Source organism: Lutjanus erythropterus, chromosome 23 (genome assembly GCF_056507025.1).
Source record: "Lutjanus erythropterus isolate fLutEry1 chromosome 23, fLutEry1.hap2, whole genome shotgun sequence".
Classification (NCBI taxonomy): domain Eukaryota; kingdom Metazoa; phylum Chordata; class Actinopteri; order Lutjaniformes; family Lutjanidae; genus Lutjanus; species Lutjanus erythropterus.
Window position 1 is genome coordinate 6805393 of NC_139339.1, and position 15073 is coordinate 6820465.

A 15073-nucleotide genomic window follows, 5' to 3' on the forward strand; every position below is an offset into this window, starting at 1 on the left:
GGTTTTGGCTTAATGATGCTAAATGATTTCATGACTTTGGCTAATAACACTAAATATCACTCCATGGTGTAAATGTTGCTGAAAACTTGTCTTTGATCACATAAATTCAGTCCATAATTTCAGTTCATAAATTCAGTGCTGCTTTGTTGCACACACACACACACACACACACACACACACACACACACACACTCAAACTAGAGCCAGTGAGTGGACATTAAAAATTATGCAGGCCATGGTCTGGGAAACGCCTGTGAAAACTTCCCCCCCTCATAAACACAAGTCAGGATCGGACAATAAATAGAAATTCAGGAGACAGAAATCTGAGAAGCCATAAATGCATAATTTTCTAATCTGTTACGAGGCAGACAGCCAATTCATATCAGAGCGCTGGAAAAGGTTTGTACAAAATGGAAAATCACATTAAAAAGTTGCCAGACAGTCTTTCCACTGTAAACACATGAATGTGAACGAGTGGCAGTGGAGTTTGATTTATATGTGTTGTAGCTGTAATTTGCCTCAGGCATTTTTTCAGTATTGTTGAGGTGTGAGGTTAGAAGAAAAATGGTTGCTGAAATATTTATGAAACTTCCAATAAAACACTTACACATGTGACATGGTCTAATTTCTCTAAAAACAGTCTGTAGTCTTATCTGAGCATGCATCTATGACAGGCATTTATACTACCAGAGGGTGTGTTCAACCTTTGAATGTGCAGAAGCCGACGTTTCAGGTTATTTAGGGTCAAATACCTCCAATCTCTAAATAGATTCCAGTGTCTTTCAGTCGTTTGTTGGCACTTTCTGCGAACAAAGACACTGTAACTTCAGCTGCATCAACATTTGTCCCTCCAGCCTCATGTCTTGACTCATTTTTATCCAAGCAACTATGAAAACAGTGTCAATGAGCTGACCTTTGTATGACCAGCAGCAGTGGTTTGCTAGCCAAAAGGGAAAAGAGAAATGAACAAACAAAAATGTAACAACTAAACACAGAAAGAAAGAAAACTATCTTAAGTTACTATACAAATTAACTTATGCACTTAAATTATTACATTTGCTGAGCTGGAAATTGTGTTTTTGTACATCAGGGGTTCTCAAACTGTGGGATATAGAGTCGCTGCAGGTGAGGAGGAGGTGACCAGGGAAAAAATGAAGTGAGGGGCATGCTAGAATAAGTTCGAGAAGCGCTATTATAAACTGAAAACATACATCAACAACACTGCAACAAGAAAAAAAAACCCTATTTGGGAATATTTGTCTTCTCACAATAAGAAAACATTGTGAGTGTGAAGTCACCAGCTGTCAAGACAACTTTATGAGCTTGGCTGTGGCTGATAACAGTCAACAATAAATAAATATTATTTTGGAATAAAGCAGAATAGGGTAAACCAGTGCTGATGTATTTTAGTCATAATGGTGGGACTTGGAAAGCTTAATGTCTTCTGGTAAAAAGTCTGAGAAACACTGTCCGGCATAAGTCAAACAAGAACACAGTTTCCAGTTCATCAAATCTAATAATTTAAGTTTTTTTTAACTCAAGCATGTTCACTTTGAGTGAACTTCTTAACCTATGTTGACACAACAAATCAGCTCTTAGTTGAATAAGCTTAACAAAGTTCTCCAGCTTTAAGTTTATTTTTCCCTCAACTTTTATTTTTACAGGTGACCAAAAAAAAAGTTAGCTTAAAGGAATAGTCCAACATTTTTGGAGCATGGGTATTTGCTTTCATTCCCATCAAGACTCTGCCCTTTGTACATTTTTTGTACGGATTAAACAAACAAACTGATTAATATTACATAATGTGTTAGTGAGATTTTTTTAAACTTTAGCCAGGCTTACTGTTTCACCTACTTCCAGTTTTTATGCTAAGCTAACACACTGCTGGTTGGCTTATTTAACAAACACATAGAATGCGTATATATGTACTTCCCAAAATGTCATATTTCTAATTCAGGGTATTCTGGTTGCATTCAGAATCCTTTTGACTTGTTATGATAAAATAAAAGCCTTGCTATGACGTGCTTTCTTTAAATTGAGACACATCATGTACATTGTTTCCGTTAGGTGCAGTTTGCCACTGGAGCAGACAGTGTGATCCAGTACATTTACTACCAGCCCATCGTCCACCGCTGGAGGGAGACCGACTTCTTCCCTTGCTCCGTCACCTGTGGTGGAGGTAAGCATGGAGTTGCATTGCTGGCATTTGTGGATTAAGTACTCGATAGTAGACAGCGATGTTGGAAACCTGTGATGCCAACAAGTTTTCTTGAAGCAGATCAATCATAAAATTCTGATAAATGCTTTTGATAGATCATTTTAGTTTCAGTCACCTCTTTGGTTTTATTTGTCTGTAGGGTACCAGCTCACCTCAGCAGAGTGCTTTGACCTTCGGACCGGCCGGGTGGTTGTGGATCAGTATTGTCATTATTACCCAGAGAACATCAAACCTAAACCCAAACTACAGGAGTGCAACATGGACCCCTGCCTGGCCAGGTTAGACACCAAACTGGACAAAACACTTCATTTTAACTACAAAGATCCATGTTAATGATATGCCCGCCGCAGGTGGTATCATCCTAAATCCTAATTTCTTTCACTGATTCTGCTTTTTAGTGACGGCTACAAGCAGATTATGCCATATGACCTCTACCACCCCCTGCCTCGGTATGTACTCACGGCTGTGAGGTGAAATAGTGACACAAAAAGCGCAACAGAAATTCTGACCTTTACCGATCTGCGTGAATGACTTTCTAATGTCAGATGGGAGAGCAGTCCCTGGACCGCCTGCTCCACCTCCTGCGGCGGAGGCATCCAGAGCCGCTCAGTGTCCTGCGTGGAGGAGGACATGCAGGGTGTCATCACTCCCACTGAGGAGTGGAAGTGTCTCTACTCCCCCAAGACAGCCATCCTGCAGCCCTGCAACACCTTCGACTGCCCCACCTGGCTGGCACAGGAGTGGTCACCCGTAAGTGCCCTTTTTTGTTCCGTTTTTCTTTTTTTATTGTTCCTCCTGGTTATTCATTCTACACAGTATGAAGGCAATGTCAGGCCCAGATGATGATGTGTTATTGTGTGACTTAAGTGAATCAGAACTAACAGATTGAGGCAGCGGTAACCTTGTAGCTCCAGAGTTTTCCGAGGTAAAATGACAAATTTTTCCTATGGAATTTGGTTGGTTTGGAGAGAGTGATATTTGACTCATGTAGCAGTAGTTTTCCATGGGAAAAGTCTGTCTGACAGCAAAGTAAAGTGGTGAAAATATTCTCAGTAAGGGCCACATGCCTTTTGTTGCTGACCCCGTCCACAGTGGTACTCCTCTCTGCTTCTCCAAACTGGGGATGTGCCACATGCCATCAACTGTGACTAGTTCTTGTTAGTCACTACAGTGGGACAGACATCCTGGCCTGAGATTTTGTCATCATTTGTCTTTTTCAACATGACAGGAACACTTGTAAGTGCTTAAGCCTTGCTATGTGATTCAGAGTGTCACTGCTAGCCTCAGTTGAGTGCTCTTCACCACTTGTGCCCTTGAACACATCATCCAAAGCATACAGGGCTTTTAATTAAAACCCCAAAGTCACCAGCATATAGGATTTCTTAATCTCTGTCTTTGCCAGACACATCCAGGTTATTGAGGTGGTGCATCTGGATAATCTAACACTCCCGGTTAGCTTACTTGTTTAGCATAGTTGCTGTTACATTAAGCAGAAATGTTCCATACACCTTCCTCGTGGGGATTTTTCAACCTCACCAGTTATACACGTGCAAGCAGAGGCACAGGGAGTCAAATTTGTGGCCCTCTAAAAACCTGCAATGCTGTTTACCTAGCACATTCTTCCTTGTGAACTTGACTGTAAATGCTTGTTTTGGCAGAGGATACACAAAGTTCACCCCCTGCACAGAGAGCAGCAGGGATGTTGGAAGGTCTTTACTTCCCTTGAGTCAAAGGCTTTCTGTCAAATACAAGGAAAGAGATCGAACCATAAGAGCAAGACTTAGCAACACATTAGCCCCCTTGATCAGTCATTACAGATTTTATCTTTCTAACTGTCCTTTGTTACCATCAGTGCACGGTGACCTGTGGTCAGGGTCTGCGCTACAGGGTGGTGCTATGCATCGATCACAGAGGACTCCATGCTGGAGGTTGTAACCCCACCACCAAACCCCACATCAAGGAGGAGTGCCTGGTGACTGTGCCCTGTTATAAATCCATAGGTATGTTACATTGCTTTTTAACTACCAAACTTGTACTTCAAACTAAAATAAAATAATATTTCTTTTGTGATGTTCAACCTTTTTCCTTTCTGGGTGATTTGCTCTAGATACGCTCCCAGTTGAGGCAAAACCTGTGTGGCATAAGCAGGCCATAGAGCTGGAGGAGGAGGTCACGGTTTCTGAGGAACCAACGTGAGTACCAGACACCCACGTATGCATGAATGAGGCCTAGAATTTCATCATTTTATGGGCAAGGCCACTTGGCTTGTGGGGATGCCGTTTTTTTGAGGACAAAGGCCAGATGCCAGGGCAGCAATGTTTCCTATGATGTTGACCAATCAGAATCTCAAAAAAAAGACACTGGTGTCGAAAAAAACGTATCGACAGGAAAGAGGCAGAGGAGAAAACAGCAAAGCATCAAGGCCACTGTGGCTGCAGGGCGTATCATTTTTTAGGGGCATGGCCATGGTTGTCATGGCTGCCATGAAATCCCTGCGTGCATGCATGCATGCGTACAAAAAAGGATGATATTAACACGTCTCTATTTGCAGCTTCCTTCTATAAAGTATATAATTCTACTCATATTTACTGGCACTTTGCACTACAACAATATACCTGCAATTTATTGCCAGATGTGAATGTTCTGTTGAATCCATCACAGGTGCTGGAGCGTTATACCGCAAATGAGTTAGGAGGATGCAACTGCAAAAGCCATAAATGACTCTCAAGCTTCATGACCCGGAAAAATCAGGGGAAATTGAATTCTTTAAATCACTCCGCAGCACTAAAGAAGCTAAAGTCAGATCCCAGATACACAGGTTCAACAACAGTTTTCCCAACCCAGAGCTTTGGATTTACCTGGAAGTGAAATTGAAGTAGACAGCTGCCATAGTATCGTGGTTTGACTGGGAGTCAAAATGCCGTGCAGCTGTAGCTCTGATTGTTTTTGGACACTTTTCCAAATATGCACCACTTTTACTGGGTTGCATTAACAAAGACTGATTTTAATATATGATTATTTTTTAACAGAGTGTAATAAAACTAGGTTTAAAATAAGGAAATCCAGATTTAAAAAATAAGCAGAGATCTTTTGCACAAATACTCATTTCTGTTTAATAAATTTAAGTTTATTGAAGTAAACTGAAATTAAATAGATTTTTATAAATATGGAGATCTCTGCTTACCCAAATTATGATACACAAATGAATAAAAATACATCCGAGGGTTGTCGGGACCTAATAAGTATAAAAGAGGGAGTCAAACTATCAACTTTTGGCTAATTAACAAAATGTTTCCTAGCTAGCTAAAACATTAACAGAAAGTTTTCTAGCTAGCTAACAAGTTAAAAAAAAAAGTTAGGTTGTTTACTAGCTAGCTACCTTGTTTGCTAGCTAGCCAAAAAGCTAAAAGTTAGTTAGCTTATAGGTCACTGAAGAGTAAAGAAAGTAAAACTCAACTGAATTGAGTCTTTCCCTTAACTTCACATCTCAAATATTGTCTAAAGTCTGAAGTTTTGGCGCAAAAAACAAACAAACAAACTGAGGCTTAAATATAATCTTTATTAATTTTAAGCTAGTTTTAAAGTTTGGTGCTGCACAATTTAAAGTTAAATCATAATTTAATCAGGTTTAAAAGTTAATCTTTGTTGGTGCAACCCAGCCTTTAAGTGCATGTCTCCTAGATTTACCAGATGTTTTTCTGACACGGTGGCAGGACAGTTTTGTCAAGACAAATAAGACTAACCTTCACTGAAGTTGGATGTTTATGCCGTTTTGCTTCAGTGAAGGCGTGTATTGACAGATCTAAGTGATGAATGTGCTGTATGAGGTCATTTAAGGTAAAAGGTGACACTGAAGGTGAAAAAGGAAAAACATCTTTTTGGAAAGCAGCGGACTGTATAGTCACTGGCCACTAGCATTACCTCAGCAAGCAACAGATGTTCCAGATGTTCTTGTCCCACATATAAATTGACTAATAAAGGCTGTCCTCCGAAGATGGACAGTGTTTGGACTCTACCCAGTGTCTTGCATGACTTGTATTAGCGACCATGTTAGCCAGTTGAAAACATCTGTTACTCTGACTTATCTTTGGAGTGAGAGAAACGCCAAAACATATGATTTTGCTCTGTTGCAAAAAATGCATGTCTTTCCTCCAAAAGCACATAAATATCTGTGTATAATATGCAGCCATCCACAAGCCAACAACAATATCTGCCTACCATATGGGGCCAGGTTACGGATGTGAGAGGAAAAAGAAGGAAATTCCTGCGTTAGACTTATTGCACCTCCACTGCCAGGCTTTATGCCTGTCCTGAGCCACCGCTGTGCAACTGCTTGAAAAATTAAACCCATATATGTTCCGCAGCTCGGCCAAAAGCGCTTTTTTTCATCTACCACCACCATGAGTAAATAAAATATTTCCACTGATGGAAATTTAATTGATATGATTAACGTGGGGCTTTGGCGGATATTACAAAAATGTGTTGTTTCCGATCCTTGGATGAAATCAAGATTGTTTTTGAACCGACAGATGTACTTTAACTGAGCATGAAGATAAACATTTCTTTGGCTTCACGTGTTGTACTTTGTTGCTTGTGTTCCAAGGTCTAACTGCCGGTGATTCATTTGTTTGTCCAAAACACAATGAGTCCTTGAGCGCTTATAAAGAGCCAACTCTGCTGTCATTATGAGCTCTTCATTGGGGCATCGTATGAAACAGCAGGGGGACTGTTGTGTTGTGGTCAGAGCTGCTCAAACAAGGAAGAATGCTGCCGTGTTAGTGGGCACCTCTTTGAGATACATGGACGCTGATTGTGCATGCTGTAGGAAACTACTTTGGTAGTTTTATAAATGGAGAGAGTGCAGCGATTTACTGGAACCACTTGCCTGAATTAGCTGCATGTGCTGAGGTTAAGATCATATTTCAATTTTGAATTAAATGATTACAAAAGAGCAAAAAGAAAATATAATTTTTTAAAACCCTACCAACCACCACAGTTCATGTTTAAAAATCAACACTTGATAGTCTAACAATTGCATACTCTAAAAACGTAATCGAATCTTGACCTTAAAATCAAAAGTCAAATTGAACTGTGGATTTGGAGAATCATGACACCCCTAGTGCAGCATGGGGCAAGAAAGAACCTGTTAAATTTCGGTCCAAACACAAATACAAAGTCTGCAATAAACTCCACCAGGGAAATTAAGGAAAACTGTTCCAGATTTACGAGAACAAGCAATAATCTCAAACGCGAACCTTTGTGTAAAACCTATGCAAACACTGTTTGTAACCACCTATCTGCAAGAGTTATCGCACCATGATTGTCTGTGTGGATTTCATGGTCTTTCAGTCAGCTGATGGGAGTTCCAGTGCAAACACAGCAACTACTGATTCAGTCAGGGACGATGGTGAGTCAGTAAAGCTACTTCGGTTTGAGGATTCGGTGTTGAAGTTTAGTTTGTATGTACTGAAAACCTCTAACATGAGGTCTGAAAATCCTTTTATGTGCCAAAAGAAACAATGGTGATCTCAGTCCTAAACAGGACAGCTGCTGAATGTTGTAAACATTTGGGCTACCTCAACCACTTTGTAGTCATGATCAGGTGTAATGATGCAATGCAGTATGGCAACCTTGTGCCAAGGAAAAGGGAGCATCCTCTGATGAACTGCCTTTAAACCACTTTCATCCATTGAAGTATGGGAACATATTTTGTCAGATTAGGACTGAGGATTGTGTCATGGTTGTAAAAAATATCATTATTATGGGTCCAGAGGGTATCAGGTGCACATGTGTTACAAATGTTCTTTGGTTGTATTTTTCTAATATTTTCATATTTCGAAACGAGAATACAATGACAACACAAAACAGCTTCTACGATCTCCCAGATCACCAGGTCTGAACATCACTGAATCATGGATGCTCTGGAAAACACAGCATGAAACAGATTTCCCCTCCATCCTTCAAAGCTTTTCATTTCGGCCAACTTTTTTCTATGTGCATTCCCCTAAATGTTCAATTCTCATTGAGAGTGTCAGTTAAACCTGAAGTTCAAGAGGGACCCTTGAGGGGGTGACATTTCAGTGTCTGGGCCCTGACTGTCACCCAGCCTTGCCTTCAGGCGTTCATGAACACCGATGATCTACAAGTATTTCCTCTTCTGATCCGTTCTTTAAGATGAGGAAGGATGCGCATGAAGGGAGTTTATCCAAGAATGACTGGTCCTAATGATTCACAGCTGTTCAATTAACCACAGCCAGACTGGATTTCATAAATACTTAGTGAGTTTATGAGCCTAACAATAAATGACTAAAATCTGTATAAAGGAGGAATGCACAAAAACCTGTGACTTGTTATCAAACTACTTATCAAATCAGAAATCTAGCCACTATTCCAAGCCTTTTTGCATATGTATGTGAAACATATGCAGACTAAAAGAAGAGCATATTGTTTGTATTTTTCTGTGTGTGATTAATCATCCTGCTGGCTCTTTCTTCCAGTTTCATCCCTGGTCCCTGGCAGACCTGCAGCAGGACATGCGGCGCCGGGACCCAGCAACGGACGGTCAAGTGCCAGGTGTTGCTGTCCTTCTCCCAGACTGTCGCTGACCTGCCCGATGACGAGTGCGAGGGGGTCAGACCTGCTACTACTCAGCCCTGCTACCGTACTCCGTGCTCCGGTGTTCTGGGCAAAGGAAAAGAAAGTGAAAAAGAAGGGGAGGAAGAGGAGGAGACACCCGAAAGAGAGGAGCTGCACGACTGGGAGTATGAGGGGTTTACAGAGTGCTCGGAAAGTTGTGGAGGAGGTGCGTATCATTATTGACCACAAGTGAAGAAATAGTTTAACTTTTAAAATTGACCCTTTGTAGTTCTAAGAGTCTACATCCATGCTAGCTTTGAGCTAAATGCTAACATTCTCACATTGACAATGCAGTTGTGCTTATGTTTAATAGATAAAATGTTTACCATGTTCACCATCGTAGTTTAGTGTGTTAGCATGTTAGCATTTGCTAATTGACTCTGCCCCTTTTTGCTTTGTTCTCTAATGACAGTTAAGTCATCTTGGTGACTTGGTGAACCTTTGGTCTCCTTTCTCTTTTTTTTTGTACTTCAATAGGTTGTGTTCTAGGGTTTGTCTATGTTGAAAATAAAACCAAATATTGAAGATGGTTAAAAGGCATAGTCATAGATACTCGTTTCAGCCGAGTACTCGCTCAACCTTTATCACAATCACTGTCAACCTCATGGTGGCACTTTGGTAAAAGTCAGAAGACAATCAAAGTCAGGTGTATGCATCCACAGAGGACAGATTGTCCAGAGGTCGTGGACCAACACACCAACACTGCCATCCCTAGAGCTTTGGTGCAAAAGTGGTTCAAAAGAAAAGGGCAGGTTCAAAATCCTGATACAACCAAAGACATTGTTAAGTAACAGTCAGTGTGATATTCCAGTAAACCCATGACAGAATATTTTTTCATTAGTTTTCCTGTGTTTGTTGCTGTAACAACAGCATCCAGTGACCTGATGTCAGTGGGTGAATAAAGCCATGCCACTATAGGCTTTGAAGCAGAAGTAAGTGATACGATATTAGATGATAATGGTTGGAGTACAAGTTTAACAAAAAAGGTCATACGACACCGAGTGTCCCAGCAGCAGTGAAAGCTGCTCCAGACAGAGACAGCTTTCCTAAACATCCTGCCAGCGTTCGTTGAGGCCCGCTTTAATCTCCCCACCTCCACATCCCAGCCTGTAATGCCTGAGCTGCGCGTCTGTGTGTTAATGTCTGCATGAATGTGTAACTTAATTTCTGCACATGGGCGTAGGCTCTTGTCAGCGTCTCCGTATGTGTGTGTGTGTGTGTGTATGTGTGTGCACTCACCCAAACCCAACAAACTCCCATTCGGGGATGATTACAGACTAGTATCGGATGTCACATACACACCCTCAGGGCCGCGCTCCTGTGGACCATCACACCACTGTGGCGTTTGAAGTGTCTGCTTCGCTGTTATTGTCCCCAGCATTAGAAGCAGACTCAGAGATTTATGTTGCATTGCCTTTAACGTGACCTGACATCACACCCTGAAAGTTTATCCACAGTTCAGGCCAGAACTTACACAGGCAGCCAGACTGTTGGTGTTCATTGTGGCCCATTAGATACAACCACTAATATCTGGGTTGTTGCTACATTACATTATGTTTGCAATATCCTATGCAACTTAACCATAGTCAGTGTATTAGCTGCAGTAGATGGTGGCTGAAAAGCCCCAGTTTTGAGAAGCAGAGACGAGTACCAGCACGAAAGATAAGCAGTGTACTGCTTGGACGGGGTCAGCAGCAAAACATATTTTTGCCACAGTTCAAGTTCAAGTGTACGCTAAATTTAGAATGTTTTTTATGGCTTAACACTACCACCAGAAACCTTTTCTGACAGTAAACCACAGTTAAATATCACAAATATCGTTCCCTCCAACCCAACCAAACTCCATAGACGAAATCAGTATTTTTACCTCACTGAAGACAGGGGTTGCTGCTGGTCTACACCTGCCTCAGTCTGTCAGTTTGTGTTATTGTGTGACTTTGGTGTTTTAAAATGATAGTTTGGATTCACTAAATTAACACAATAACACAGACTAACTCTCAGATCTAGGCAGTGGTAGACCAGTAACTCCTGTGTTCTGAGAGTTACAATGAATGATTTTTCATATGGAGTTTGGTTAGTATGCAGAGAGTGATATTTGGCTTATATACAGCGGGTTTTTTTTAGGTGGAGCTTTTTTTAAGTAGATAATACCTTTTGTTGCTGATCCCATCCACAGCAGTACATTGCTTAGCTTTTGGTTTGGTACTCCTCTCTGTTTCTCCAAATTCAGGATGTTGAAAACAGTTATGCTTGAGCCCTGCACAAATAGCTCATGGTTCTTTGGATGTCCGTCGTGACTGCTCGGTGCTGTCTAATCCCAGGTGTGCAGGAGGCTGTAGTCATCTGCCTGAACAAGCAGACGAGGGAGGGAGCAGACCAGAGCCTGTGTGTGAGCTCCCGACGGCCCCCGCAACTCCTCCAGGACTGCAGAACTCAACCCTGCCCACCCAGGTAAGGCAAAACCCCTAAATCAGACCCACATCATTATCATTTAGACTTTGTTTAAAATAGTGTATGCATAAAATAGACTTGATTGATGGATGCAGTAAAAATTTGGAGGTAGTGTGTTTTTTGGAAAAAGGGTTTGGCTGCAGAAAATATTAATTAAAAGCAGGACTGAAATCTGGCTCTGCTGTTTATGAGTGTGCCAAGACTGTAACCCAGCAAAATATGCAATATATAGAGCTGGGACATTCATGTACCATTTCCTAGAGCCCCGATGCTTCTCTGGATTCAACACCTGCAACTGCTTAACTTTCAGATCAAAAAACACACATCATCCTCGCTCAATCAATTAATCTCTACTAATCACAGGTTGTGTATAGAAGAGATTCAAATCCCTCTAATCCACAACGTTATCCCTCTCAGTTTAAACCACTCGGGCCAATTAAATCACCATTATGGCCATTTGAGTCCAAGTGATACTGAAGCAGAGTGACAGAGATGGATGGTTGTATCACTGAGGGCAGGAAATGAAGCCAGGAGGGCAGCTCTGAACCTGGTCAGAATCAGACACAATAGGGATCAGATGTCAGTGGTAGCTCTACCTGCGAGGCTTGGATGTCAGATTGTCTTTGGAAGAACTTTTCAAGGTCTTTTTCTTTTTTTTTCGGGGTGTTGTATCAGCACAGAAATGTCAGAGCCGTCTGCTGCTGTAGGTAGCTTTCACTGAAGCAAAAAGCTTTCACTCAGCTTTTTAATACTACCAGAAATGATCACACATCATTCAAATTTGCCACATTACTACAGGGGCTCACAATAGAAAGCCAAAACCATATAGGTTTCTTTGAGAAATTTAATGGAAATCAATTTATGATAGCTGACACTTTGACCTTAGGTTGACTCAAAAGGAAAGCTTCTTGAGTGGTGCTAGAAATGAAAGGGATTCATCCTCCAGGGAGCTCGAATCTGCACAGCAAATGTAAAGATGATCTTAGACTCTTTGTCACCCTCTAAGAGGTGGTCCTGGTTTTGCGAGACTAAGGTGATCTAAGGTGATATGATGCTGAATGCTGGTAAAAAATGTTTTCTCTGATTTTGAGCAAATCAAAAGGGTTAAGAGATCAATAAAATAATTGCAGTCATCCTCTGAGGATGATGACTATCTTTGATAAATTTCAGGTTGATTGAATGAGTTTAGATTCAAGTTTGTCCAACTGTCATCCTCTGGGCATCAATCAGTTACAGCTGATGAGCAATGTTAAAATTTAAAATATGAATTTGCAAACACCAACTGTTAGTCTGTAAACAGCGCACATAAAATTAATCAAAATGAAATACCTCGATGGTTAAATAGCATAATGACGTGTTGTTGAATATAACTGAGCCTTGGCTAAACGGTGAGTGGATTTTGCGGTGGGCCACACGTTTCAAGTTAACACTGTGCGCGGTGTCGGTGTTCGACCGCTCACACTCTTGTCAGAAAACCCAGAGGCTTGCAGCCTGCCCTTGCCTGTTTTTCCAGGCCTTGAGTCTTGTTTTCAGGCACAACAAACGCTGTATTGGACTTGTTTCCTTTGGCCCTTGACTCCCTCCCTGAGGCCTCCTCACCCTCCCATATTAAGCTACACTCTTTGGATACTGTTCCCTGTGAAGGGAAACAGCCATAGGATTTGGCTTGTGAGTATAGTAGCGCTCCAGAAACAAGCTTCATTCCCAATTCTCCTCAGTCCCTGGACCCTTGAGTAAATATGAATAGTTTTGAAATATCACCTAATCTGTCAAGCAAGAAGTTAAGTCGCTGCCATCTTGGCCAAAGCCAAAGCTTTTAGGTGTGTTTAAAGGAATAGAGACTAGTTAAACACATGCCATATCACTTCCCAGATTGGAATAAAAGCTCTTTGCAAACATCAATGCTGGACTGATCACCCTGTTGGTCAACCAAATTAATATTGGGCCATGGAGGTCAATGGGAAAATGCGGGTGAAGAAGTAATGCCACAGGGATTTCTCAAATATCAGTAAATTCAGTGGGAGATTTAATGTTTCTTTGCCAGAATCCAGCCCCATGAATCACTCTTTCGTTTCACTCGTATTCACTTTCACAAATTTCACTTTCATGAATTTACACATTCATAAGCCTGCAAGAGTGTCCTCTTATGGGATCAAGTAAAAACATCAAGCACTGACTGAACTCCTCCTGACTGCAGTCCTGTATAGATTTGATAATGGGCTACATATACATGTACACAAAAGATAAACTATGGTGATTGATCAGGAATGGCAAAGGTTAAGATTTGAACAATCGTGACATCCACTAGTTTGATGGTAAACGTTGTATTCACAGGTGGGACATAGGAGAGTGGAGTTCATGTTCTGCTACCTGTGGGGTTGGTCTGATGACCCGGTCTGTGGCTTGCACTCACCGGCCCTCTCGGGACAGCAACCGCACTGAGGTTTTGAGGGATGAAGACTGTCAGAACCCCAAGCCCAGTCCTGTCCAAGCCTGCAACCGCTTTGACTGCCCTCCTATGTGGGACTCACGTGACTGGGGACAGGTAAAGGATCTTACCTAGGACATTCACCACCCTAAATACCAAGCCCAGCAACTGACCCTTTCTGAGTCCCACCCTTTTATGCTCTGTGGTCCAATAACATTGGGCAAGCTTGGAACCTGGGGGAACCTTAGTCAGCTTTCTCCTTTCCTGTTGATATGCTATGTGCTACATTTGTCTAGATCATGAAAAGATAACCAAATTTAGAATATGGTTAAAATATGTTGTTGGGTGACCTGTAAAAGCAATATAGTCACTTCTTAAGCTAGCTAATCTTAGCAAAACTCTTAAGCAGCAGTCAACTTATTCCTTTCTTTTTTCATCTACATAGATGTCTAATTAATGATTGATGTAAAATAGCTAACTAGTTAGTGAATGTTTTGCTAACGTTAGTTATCAAATGTAACTTGCCAGCTAACAATTGATGTTAGTCAGCTGGTGTTAGCTTGTATTTTACTAACATTAACTAGCTTAAAATCTGACTATATAAAGGCCTACTGTAGACCTATCTTTTAACCTCCGAAATTTGCTTTTCTTTTCAACATAGAAAAGCCCAGCACATAGCATATCTAAGTACAGGAAGCAGGAAAAGAGAAAGTTCACTGAGGTTTCAAAAGGGCCAATTATACTGAAGCATTCAGCAGAAATTGCTAATATAACCCATGACACCTCTGTATTTTTGTTGCTGCAGTGCTCCCGGAGCTGCGGAGGTGGATTTCAAAGAAGGCAGGTCCTGTGCAAACAGCGGTTGGCAGATGGCAGCATCCTGGAGCTGCCCGACACCTTTTGCCCTTCCCAGAGCCCGGCAAACCAGCAGCCCTGTGCCAAGCATGAGTGCCCACCTCAGTGGGTCACAACTGACTGGTCCCAGGTGAGCTTTGCTGGAAGCACCAATCTACCTTTTTAAAGTTGTCAAAATCAAAATTTAATGCCATATATACAGTATACAGGGTCAGCTCATTTTCATATCTTATAATTTATTTGTCCAGTGTTCAGTGACCTGTGGAAATGGCATTCAGAGACTACAGGCAGTCTGCAGAAAGCAAAGGGAAGATGGGGGATATTGGACTGTAAACCCTGAGAACTGCTCTCTCTTGGCCCGACCCAATAGAATCCGGCCGTGCTCCCTCAGGCTCTGTGAGAGTAAGAAACCCTGTGTTTGGCTCTATTTCAACAATTTGTAGTGCTAAGAAATTGATGGAAATATTTCTTAGTAATTGTGAAAG

General features: G+C 41.5%; 1 protein-coding gene across 1 annotated transcript in view; it reads left to right on the forward strand.

Moving 5' to 3' along the window:
* LOC146305565 (ADAMTS-like protein 1) overlaps window positions 1-15073 on the forward strand; it is a 121107-nt gene that overhangs the window by 99561 nt on the left and 6473 nt on the right. Inside the window, exons 9-19 of the mRNA XM_084712253.1 lie at window positions 2068-2179; window positions 2358-2496; window positions 2617-2667; window positions 2764-2968; window positions 4071-4218; window positions 4326-4410; window positions 8716-9020; window positions 11176-11305; window positions 13640-13850; window positions 14539-14718; window positions 14837-14990. Coding sequence (XP_084568379.1) covers window positions 2068-2179; window positions 2358-2496; window positions 2617-2667; window positions 2764-2968; window positions 4071-4218; window positions 4326-4410; window positions 8716-9020; window positions 11176-11305; window positions 13640-13850; window positions 14539-14718; window positions 14837-14990 — 1720 coding nt within the window. The remainder of the gene's footprint in view (window positions 1-2067; window positions 2180-2357; window positions 2497-2616; window positions 2668-2763; window positions 2969-4070; window positions 4219-4325; window positions 4411-8715; window positions 9021-11175; window positions 11306-13639; window positions 13851-14538; window positions 14719-14836; window positions 14991-15073) is intronic.